The 12,025-nt window shown below is 35.1% G+C and overlaps 1 protein-coding gene across 1 annotated transcript; it reads right to left on the bottom strand.

The window, feature by feature from the left end:
• Nucleotides 1-93: 93 nt before the first annotated feature.
• LOC134255514 (low-density lipoprotein receptor-related protein 8-like) lies at nt 94-10,725 on the bottom strand (the record flags this gene model as incomplete). Its single annotated transcript, XM_062738044.1, has 12 exons — nt 94-269; nt 564-675; nt 923-1,096; nt 3,851-3,994; nt 4,453-4,623; nt 5,104-5,235; nt 8,050-8,076; nt 8,916-9,161; nt 9,435-9,563; nt 9,862-9,981; nt 10,176-10,289; nt 10,463-10,725. Coding segments are annotated over 12 exons (1,808 nt in total), but the record flags the coding sequence as incomplete, so codon positions are not given.
• Between the last annotated feature and the right edge of the window lie 1,300 nt (nt 10,726-12,025).

Raw genomic sequence — 12,025 nt, 5'->3', positions numbered from 1 at the left:
GGAAAAAACCCAAAACGCCAACTTTCTTAAAAAAAATAAAAGAAAATTTTTTACTTATATTTATGATAACAAAAAAAACATGCCCTGACTTACCTTCCTGCAAGGTTGTCACAGTAATGGGCTCTACAGGGAAATGAGTCCGGTTGTCAGGCGTGATGACATACACTGTGATCACATATGGGGTCAAAGATCGCACATTTTTAATGGTGTAATTATGTCTGCTAAGGTTTTCTGTAATATTTTGCCAAGTCTTCTCATTCTCCTTTTCTCTGTAAAAATTTTATGTACTTGTTTACCTAAACACTCTGCATAGGAAATCAATCAAAACAAGCATATGAATGTTACATATATACTGTGTACAGGGAAATTTTCAACCAAATTTTATTTTGCCCCTTATGATAAATGTTATTATAAAGTGTTATGATTATCGTTAATTAATAAGGCTACATATCCTTTCAATAGAGGGGGAAAGTATAAAAGGGTGGACAATATATACTTACACGATGTTTTTGTTTTTCTGTTTGACTTATGGATTATATTTTACTTTTAACCCTATTACTTACAAGTAAGAGACTTTATATCGGATCTTCTGATTGGCTAGATTTTCAGGCGGTTGCCAGGTGACAAGAATGTTACCCTCTGTGTCAGGAATGGCCTCCAAGTGTGTCACATTTACTAAAATAAAAAACAACAGTTCATAATTCACCTCACAGCATCTTCTGTTAACTGAATCAAAATATGCATGACAACTTGACTTTTTATATTAACAACCAATTAATTTTTACAAATTCAAGTATCTTTATGCAACAGGAAAAAAAAAAACAAATTCTTTTATCATCTATCTCACATGAAGAGATAACAATTTTATAGGAAATATTAGAAAGATTTTTTAGATTAAATAAAAACTGAGTTGATACTGTACTTCTTTGTCTACAGAGTGTAACAATCAGGTTGTTGTAGAGATAACAGGGGTTTGTCCAATCACACACTCTCAACCAGAGTCCACAAGTCTCCACTCCCTGGGAGTTACACACGTAGTAGTTCTGACGGAATTTCTCGTAATTCTCATCTCTAAGCTGAGAACAGAGTTCTGGAGCTGAAACAGACACAGAGAATAGTGTATGTCTATATACAAGGCAGGGTTTCTTCTTCATTTGAAAGATGATGAAATTTTCATGTTGAAAAGAGAGGAATGCTACTTTGTGAAATATATACATGTATCCAAATCTTAAGGTTCGGATGGCTTTATATCAGAGTTTTTTAAGGTATTTTGGAAGTCCATTGGTATTTTTGTAGTAAGGTCCATTAATTATGCCTATGAGAATAAGACTTTAAGTACTACTCAAAGACATGGTATAATAACCTGTATACCAAAAGGTGATAAACCGAGACAATATTTAAAAAACTGGAAACCCATTGCTTTCTCTATACTGTTTATAAAATTGCATCAGGCTCAATTGTTAATAGAATGAAAAAATATCTTGGTAAAATTATTCATCAAGATCAAACTGGTTTCATACAAGGAAGAAATATTTCTGAAAATATAAGACTAGTCTTACATATGATATGCAATTTACAGAAGAAGAAAATATACCAGGACTTTTGCTCCTGGTGGACTTTGAAAAAACTTTTGACTCCTTGTCTTGGTCTTTTATATAGAAATCCCTTAAATTTTTTTAATTTTAGCAATTCTATTAGAAAATGGGTTGATATTTTTTACATAAATATTATACAGCTTCCATTAATCAAGGAGGAAATTTGTCGAAATCTTTTAACCTACACAGAGGCTGCCGTCAAGGAGACCCTTTGTCTCCATATATCTATTTCTCATTTGTGCAGAAATCCTTGCAATCAGCATTCGAAACAATAAGGATATAAAGGGGATTCAATTTATGAATACTGAAAAAAAGTTAAGTATGTTGGCAGATGATACTTCTTTAATATTAGATGGAAGTGAAAGATCACTCCAAACAAGTCTCACTACTCTTAAAAGATTTGCGAATATGTCAGGCTTGCATATGAGTTACAGTAAAACTCAAGTAGTCTGGATTGGGTCTAAAAAAGATAAATGATAAATGATAGCAATGATATGCTAAGTACAGATCATATGTTAGAGTGGGGAAAAGTAACTTTTAAATTATTAGGCATTGACTTTGACACAGATCTAAAAAATGTATTTATGCTTAATTATGCATCAAAAATAAGTAACATAAAAAATCAATACAACACTGGAACAAGAGAAATTTAACTCCTCTTGGTCGTCTAACGGTTCTAAAAACTCTTTTATTGCCAACATTAAATCATGTTTTTGCATACTCCCAAGTCCCTCTGAAATTCAAATGAAAGAATTTGAAAATCTATTTTATACATATGTAATGGGAAGTAATATTTCATTCAAGACTAAAAAGAAAAATTTGTGTAATGAATTATAAAGCAGGGGGCCTCAAGATGATTAGTATAAGAGAGTTCATTATGTCCTTAAAACTAGTTTGGATGAAAAAATGGTTACTGCAGGACAATGGGTTAGATTCCTTTTTAGATATTGACATTAAAAAAACTGCATGTTGTGGGCAAGAGTATGTTGTCAAAAAAATGAATAAATTAAAAAATAATTTTTGGAAGGACGTGTTACAGGCATGGCTAAGCTTTTGTGAAAAATCATTACAAAATGACAATTTGAAACTTACTTCTTTAGAACCATTATTCCATAACAAAAAATTAACCATTAATAAAAAGCCATTCTTCTATAAAAGATGGTTTTCTCATAACATTTTATGTATTAATGACATACTCAATGAAGATGGGACATTTTTGAGTTTGAATGACCTACATATGAAATATGGGATAAAAACACATTTTCCTGAATATAGTGGCATTAAGGCATCAATATTAGAATGGCTGAGAAAGATAAACAGAGATCAAAATAACTTTTCAAAGACAGCTTACCCATATATCCCAGATAATGTTCATGCGCTCCTGAATGCCAAAAAATCACATGACTTATATGAAATACTAATTCGACAAAAAATGAACCTTTGGATAAAACCTCTTGGAACAGAATATTTGATTTGAACAATGGTGAATGGGAGAGAATTTATTTACTTCCATTCAAAATTACAAAAAACACCAAACTTCAGTGGTTTCAATTTAGAATGCACCGTAAAATACTAGCGACAAATTCCTTCCTGCACAAAATTAATAAAACTGATAATAAAACATGTACCTTCTTTAAAATAGAAACTGAAACAACATAACATTTGTTGTGGGAATGTGAACATGTTCAGTCTCTTTTAGAGAATTTTGCAAACTACTGTTTCAATAAAATTAACACTACTATAACTTTTTTCAAAAAAAGAATTTTTATTAGGCTCTGTGAAGAAAACTGATAAGCTTAAAAATATTATTGCCTTACAAATTAACATTATATCTATCTGTACAAATGTACAAACAGAAACATCTCCTTAGATGGGTTGATATCCTCTATTAAGACAATGTATGAATTAGAAAAATATATATCTTATAAAAATAATGAAAAAGAATCTTTTGATGAAAGCTGGAGGCCACTGACTGATTTATTCTCTTAACCATCTCTCTCTCTTTCTCTGTCCTTCTCTCTCTGTTTCTGTCCTTCTCTCTGTTTCTGTCCTTCTCTCTCTCTCTGCCTCTGCAGTTCTTTCTCTCTCATTCTCCCCTCTCTCTCCCTCTCTTTCTCATTCTCTCCCCCCCCCTCTCTCTCTCTCTCTCTCAAGCTCAAACAAAAAAATTTTTTCAAAAAGCAATAAATTATTAAAAAAAAAAAAAAAAAAAAAATCTTAAAGGACATAAAGTAATAGTTTGTATACTTGTCTACCTGAAGTCGAAGTAGACGTCATGTCACATCCCATCTCATCTGATTTATCCAGGCAGTCAGAGAAGCCATCACACACCTTAGACTGGGGCACACAGCCAGCATTGTACAAACACTTAAAGTCAGTGACAGGACAATGCTCTTTAGCTGAAAGATGATTAGTGGAATTATGGGTAGTGTTATACTGAATATCAAATGGTGTATAATACAGTAAAATACACTAACAGTGAAGACACTTATAATGACCCTTAGAGTGAATTGATTTTTATTTGCAGTGACTTTAAAATATATTGTAAACTTGTTGTATCATGTTTAGCTGACAGGGCGCGGATTATCTGATCAAAACGACATGCAAATTCTTAAGGTTTTGGGGGAAAAATATTGCTTTGTGTGGGTTTGATTTCGTTATTTAAAAATGTTTAGTCATGATGCAAATGAAATTTTGCAATTCGTGGTGGTCATAAATTTGTGGGTCTCTCCATATCTCAAAAACAATGAAAATTAACCCCCACAAAAATTAGTTTCACTGTACCCACAGAATGCCATAATGACATCTGAATGACAACCTAATGTTAAGTTGTATTTTCTTTACAACTTAAGCCTACCTTTACATTCACTGGCATCTTCATCCTCCCCGTTCTCACAGTCAGTAGCATTGTCACACACCCAGGTCTGGGGGATACACATGGGGTAAATAGAGTGACCTCTGTAGCAGTAAAACTGGTTCTCACTACAGCCAGGGGCACTAGTTGTAGGAAATGGAGTAGTTGATATTCCTACACAGAAAACACGTGTCATTACTATACATATTGACTTTTATTTCAAGTAAAATTCCCCCCTTATTCTTGGGGGTACTTTTCAATGTTCTGAAATTCAGGACAGGACAATAACAAATAAAGAGTTACAAAAGGATGTTGGCCATGGCAAACAGAGTTCACTCGCAGTCACTTTCTTACTGAAAATTTAATGTAAAAAAAGATTCTTTTTCATGGCCTATTTCTGATTTAAATGTACTTTACATTGGGGTCTAAAAAATTAAAAGATTTGAATACATAGGTACATCTACACTTTATTGTTTACCACATCCAAATGTTCAAATGTTTACTCAATTACATGTGATGCACATGTATATTTTATGTTTAGCCACTAGTGTTGCATTTGGTTATAACTGATCAAGAAATGTGAAAATGGATAATTTTAATCCAGATTAAAGAGCTCATTATAACAGGAGCATATAATTAAATAGATAAACTTACGAGGGCAGAATATTTCATCTGATCCATCCAGACAGTCCTCTATTCCGTCACACCTCTGACTGTAATCGTAACATCCACGCCTGTCTGTACAGTGTCGCTCACAGAAATAAGTAGTAGTTGTAGGGGCTGGGGCTGTAAGGAGTAAACAATGGTCACTTATAAGATACTGACCTACAGACAGACATACTGGTGATACTGTTCACAAAACTTAAACATAGGTAATCAGAGATTACAGAGCTCACCTCAACGTAAGGGCAAAGTCACACAATTAACCAACAAAAAGTATACATTCCAAAAATGAAAATATTTTTAAAAGCAATTTTGATCTGATACTTTGAAATAGACCTACATAAAAAATTTGAACTACTTCTTCTTCATGAAAATGTAATGAAAATCCAGCATCTGAAGCAAATTTGAGAGTTTTCATCTCTTGATGCAGCATTTGTGAAAGTTTGGTTTATACAATGTTATATAAGCCTTATAGTTTTTGGTAATAGACCTGCAACCATAACTTTTACCTTGTCTATTATCTGAAAAATGTATGTCCAATTCAGCATCCGAAGCAAGTTCATTAGTGTGCATCCTTAGATGTATCATCCATGCAAGTTTGCTCATTATAGGGCTCATAGTTTATTGGAAATGAAACATGCATTAAAACTAACATTTTCACTCATCCACAAAAAGTAGGTCAGATTCAGCTTCCGAAGCAAGCCTGGAAGTATGCCTCCTTAGATGTATCATCTATGCAAGATTGGTCATTAAAGAACTCATAGTTCCTTGGAAATGAAACCTGCACCAAAAACTTTTAACTATTCACTCAACCGGAAAATGTAGGTCAGATTCAGCATCCGAAGCAAGCCTGGTAGTGTGCATCCTTAGACGTATCATCCATGCAAGTTTGGTCAACATAGGGCTTAAAGTTACTTGCAAATGAAACCTGCACCAAAAACATTAACCTGTTCGCTCAACTGGAAAATGTAGGTCAGATTCAGCATCCGAAGCAAGCCCGGTAGTATGCATCCTTAGATGTATCATCCATGCAAGTTTGGTCAACATAGGGCTTATAGTTACTTGGAAATGAAACCTGCACCAAAAACTTTAACCTGTTCACTCAACTGGAAAATGTAGGTCAGATTCAGCATCCGAAGCAAGCCCGGTAGTATGCATCCTTAGATGTATCATCCATGCAAGTTTGGTCAACATAGGGCTTATAGTTACTTGGAAATGAAACCTGCACCAAAAACTTTAACCTGTTCACTCAACCGGAAAGTGTACGTCAGATTCAGCATCCGAAGCAAGCCCGGTAGTATGCATCCTTAGATGTATCATCCATGCAAGTTTGGTCAACATAGGGCTTATAGTTACTTGGAAATGAAACCTACACCAAAAACTTTAACCTGTTCACTCAACTGGAAAATGTAGGTCAGATTCAGCATCCGAAGCAAGCCCGGTAGTATGCATCCTTAGATGTATCATCCATGCAAGTTTGGTCAACATAGGGCTTATAGTTACTTGGAAATGAAACCTGCACCAAAAACTTTAACCTGTTCACTCAACCGGAAATTGTAGGTCAGATTCAGCATCCGAAGCAATCCCGGTAGTATGCATCCTTAGATGTATCATCCATGCAAGTTTGGTCAACATAGGGCATATAGTTACTTGGAAATGAAACCTGCACCAAAAACTTTAACCTGTTCACTCAACCGGAAAATGTAGGTCAGATTCAGCATCCGAAGCAAGCCCGGTAGTATGCATCCTTAGATGTATCATCCATGCAAGTTTGGTCAACATAGGGCTTATAGTTACTTGGAAATGAAACCTACACCAAAAACTTTAACCTGTTCACTCAACCGGAAAATGTAGGTCAGATTCAGCATCCGAAGCAAGCCCGGTAGTATGCATCCTTAGATGTATCATCCATGCAAGTTTGGTCAACATAGGGCTTATAGTTACTTGGAAATGAAACCTGCACCAAAAACTTTAACCTGTTCACTCAACCGGAAAATGTAGGTCAGATTCAGCATCCGAAGCAATCCCGGTAGTATGCATCCTTAGATGTATCATCCATGCAAGTTTGGTCAACATAGGCCTGATAGTTACTTGGAAATGAAACCCACACCAAAAACTGCACCAAAAATGTTAACCTGCTCCAAAAACATTAACCTGGTAATTCCTTTGCTGAAATTGCAGCATCTGAAACTTTGTCTGGTACAATAAAACACACTAAAACCATTTTCCATGCATGTCTAATCAGTATAGGACACAGAAGTAATTAAAAAGAAAACTGCTCCAAAAAACTTAACCTTAACCTGGGACGCCGACGCCGACGCCGACACCGACGCCGACGCCGACGCCGACGCCGAGGGTATCACATAAGCTCCCCCCAACTTCGTTGAGGTGAGCTAAAAAAAATTCTTATAACAGTGTTACCTTTGCAATTTTTTTTTTATCTGTATAAATTATAAAGTATATATTAGGTATCTTATTTTAAAAAATACGTTGAATATTTCCGAGTACACAATAAGCAGACCGATTCCTATTACTTTTCTTATAAATGATATGCTTCTATGAAATCCAAACTTTAAAATACTACTGTATGTGTACCTAATTTGGCGAATTCAAAATTTAGCGCAATCAATGGATATGGAGTTGTTGAAGTAATCATGAATTAGCGCTACACATGTTCGTGCCTTATATTCTATTTATAAATGAATTCTTTAGCGGTATTCATGAATTAGCACAGCATTGTCTGCGCCAAAGCCTCTAAAATATGAAGCCCACTTTTTTTAAGTACACATACAGTATATGGGTCTGTAAGTAGCCGAAACCTCTGTGGACATTAGGTTATAATATGGACAGTTTACAATTATAATAAATATAAACCCTAAACCCTTTGGACGTACATATACGAAAACTACTATAATTAACAGTGTGCATCTTTCTCACCAGTGGTAATAGAGGGTGTAGTGGAGTCTGAAATTAAATCACTAGACATTGATTGATTTGAACAAATACAAACTAAAGTTAAAATCAAGATGTATTTTGAATACAAAGTTTATCTGTAAAATGTGTTGAATGTGGAAAAAAGCTGTTGGGGAAAAAATCCTTGAATTAAGATACTAGAAATCTACACAGGACGGCAACTATTGCTTATGTGTGTCATTACTTCATACACAGACATAATCGTATACCTCTTTTCTGACAACTAACACATGAAGCTGTAATTAAATCTTCAAGTTAACTTCCAAGTATCACAGTGACTATTCATGTAGTGAGGGACCTTTCCAGAAAACATTTCATTTATTTTCATAATGGTATTCTTAAAGGTTTGTGAACATCACAGAGCTGTCAACATTCTCAAATGACAAATAGTAAGGCAGAGTCTAGGGACCACCTAAGCCCCCTGACGCTGAAGATGTTTTGTAAATGAACATGCGATCTGAGGCTTAATTGTTTCCATTTTGTTTACTTTAAAACATTGACATGAATGTGACTGGCCTTCTAAAACCGAAACGATGATACAAGCAAACATTGTAAGAATGAAGAATATATTACAATGTAGATACTATGGACTGCCAGCTATGAAAATACCGGTATCATAAACTTTGAATGAGAAAAACTGAAATCGGAAGAATATAGAGAGAAATCGTAAGGCGTATTTTAGACGCTGATTTCGTACACCTTACGCCAAAATCGTAAGGGTTGGCAGCTCTGATATCATTTTAACTTTCTGATAGAATAATTTTTTTTTCTGAATCGCTTCTCTTGAACTTCAGAAATGTCCCATTTCTTTTGTTTACGCTAGGACTTACTTGTAAAAGTACAGTTTTTCTCATCACTGCCGTCTCGGCAGTCCGCCTCTCCATCACACACCCAGCTGCGGTAGATACACTGCGACTTGTCGGCACACTGGTGTTTGTAGTACGGACACTGGCTTTGGGTACAGTTGACCTCATCCGAGCCATCCACGCAGTCATTCTGTCCATTACACACATCTGAGCTGGGAATACAACGTGGCTGATGCATGGCACAGTGAAACTGTTCATCACTGCAGGTCTCTAAAATTTGAAAGATTGAAAAAATTACTTTTGTATCAGTATAATTACCATTTTTTAAATTATCATTCATCATTGAAAATACAATTACACACTGTATCTAATAAAAAGGTACAGTGAACACATATTATTCCTTCTGATTTTATGAAAGTGTAACTAGAAGACATAGAAAATACAATAACTTATGGAGAGAAAATATTGCTCACAAAATAGTGCATATGGTTAAAAATGCTTAATTCTATAAAAATAGAAAATTGCAAGCTAGTCAAATCTCACCATTGTATTTACAGTTTATTTCATCACTGTTGTCATGGCAATCATCGTCATGGTCACACGTCCAGTTAAGGGGGATACAGCGACTATTGGCACACGTAAACTGTGTACTCTTGTTACAGGTCGGGTACGCTGTAAAACAAAGATTGTCACGCGTAAACTGTATACTCTTGTCACAAGACACGTAAAGAAATATTGTCACATGTAAATGGTAATTTCAATGCCATGTTACAAGATGAGTTGGTAGTAAAACAAAATGAATGTGAATTGTCTAAGAATTACAAGATACACTGTAGGTAGGCAGTAAAGAAAAGATTGCACATGAAAACTGCATACTCTTGGGTGTTATTATGAGATGCTTGTACAATATTGCTACATTTACATCACATCAATTCTGACGATGCTCTTAATCAGAGAAACCAAGACTTACCACAGTTCATTTCATCGCTTCCGTCCTCACAGTCGTTGTCATGGTCACACCGCCAGCGCTCAGGGATACAGTTCCCTCCCTTTTTACATTGGAAATTACCTACAGTACACTCCAAGTAAGCTTCAAAGAAAAGAATTCAATAGAGGTCAACATTCAGCTAAATACATGCACCGATTCCACAGAGTTAATATCTACCATATCCTATCACTCCTGATTTGACCATTATATGAAAATACTAACTGTTATAAAACTGTCAAATTTAGAAGAATATATTTTTATATGTCGACCATTAAACGTAAAAGTTTTCTACATACGACAGTCGAATTCGTCTGATCCATCATGGCAGTCATCGTCACGGTCACAGAGCCAGGTAGACGGGATACATCGACCATTACCACAGGTAAAGTGCGAGTGTGAACAGTTAGACACTGAAATAATTTGTTTACAGTAATTAGCAGAACAAGTTAGATATCAAGCTTAAGTAAGTTACTTAAGTACTAAATACTTATTGAATTTATAACATCATATTACTTGATGCCAGAATAACAACAAATAAACAAATCTCTAAGTACTTTAACCATAAATTGATCAAATAAGTAACCTGGGGATTTGTTTGAGGGCATACAGACTCCGTTAATCTTCATGTCCTTTACTCCACAGTTGCAGTGTTCTGAGGATCCGGAGGCGGTGGGGATCTTGAAGGAGGTTCCGTTACAGGCACAGGTACGGTTCTGTTTGGACACCTTCACACCTGTCTCATTGAACTGGGGGCGGGGCAGACACAGCTGGGTGCAGGCTCCATTACCATGGCTACAGGGGGAGGAGGCTACAACAAAACACTTATATTTAAGTAAAACATTACAACTTGATCAGGGACAAAAGTTACCTTGTCCAGAGAGACACAACTTCTTCTACTTTATTAGGTCTTTCCACCTTTCTGTGGAAAGACCTATTGAAATTGTTCTGTTTATTATTATTATTTTTCCGCCAAACGTGTTTTTGAGTTTCAAGATTTATCGAAAAGATTTATAGACCATAAGAATGTACTTCGTAAATGATTTTCGAGTTACCCTGCGTATATGAACTTTGACTCTTGGGTTTTGCCCCTTTTGCAAGAAATGCTTGTTATCGCTACTCCTCCGAAACCGTAAACCGCAGAGATTCCAAACCTTTATTAATGTCTGCGACTACTTGAAAGGATCTTCGGATCTATTCATTGCGAAAGGATTGAGACCCCTCTGTAGTTTTTTCCCCTAAAGTTTTTTAATTTTACAAAAAATGAAAAAATTTTTTAAAAAGAGAAGTTGTAGAGACATGGGACCAACTGCACAAGATTCATTGACCTTTGTCCTTAAAAATTTTTGCAAAGGTCAAAGGTAAGGTCATTCCAAAAATGAGAAATTAAGATCTTTTTATATCTCTTTTTTTTTTCAACATAACTTAAAGTCTTTGCAACATTAATATGCCCTCTTAAAACTATTTGAAAGATTTCATTCTTGTCCCCTAACATTAACTCTTTCAAAAGTTATTGCCCCTTACGCAAGCAATGCTTGTTATTGGTACTCCTCCGAAACCATAAACCGCAGAGGTTTGAAACCTTTACCAATGTCTGCGACTACTTGAGAGGACCTTCGGATCTATTATTGCGAAAGGATTCAGACCCCTTCTATGAATTATTGCCCCTGAAATTTTTGAATTTTACAAATAATGAAAAATTTTCAAACCGACAAGTCGTAAAGACATGGGACCAACTGCATAAGATTCATTGACCTTTGACCTTAAAATGCATGTAAAGGTCATGGGTCAAGGTCATTCCAAAAATGAAAAATTTAACATTTTTTATATCTCTTTTGTCTCTCAACATTACTTAATGTCTATGCATCAATAATATGTACTCTTAAAACCGTTTCAAAGATTTTATTCTTGTCCCCTAACATTAACCCATTTAAAAGTTATTGCCCCTTGTGCGAAAAACCTTGTTATCGCTACTCCTTCAGAACTGTAGACCGTAGACACACCAAACATTCATTGATATCTTAAGGGTCTTTAGGCCTAACTTCACTGTATAAGTGCAAAAGGATCTGATGACCCTTTATATGAGTTATTGCCCTTTAACTTCTTTGTACTTACTATTAAACCTTATAACTAGAAAACTATAAGTTTA

This window comes from Saccostrea cucullata, unplaced genomic scaffold, assembly GCF_032062105.1.
Source record: "Saccostrea cucullata isolate Sc308-1 unplaced genomic scaffold, CSIRO_AGI_Scuc_v1 ctg16811, whole genome shotgun sequence".
Taxonomy (NCBI): Eukaryota; Metazoa; Mollusca; class Bivalvia; order Ostreida; family Ostreidae; genus Saccostrea; species Saccostrea cuccullata.
This window is presented reverse-complemented; position numbering and strand designations above follow the sequence as displayed.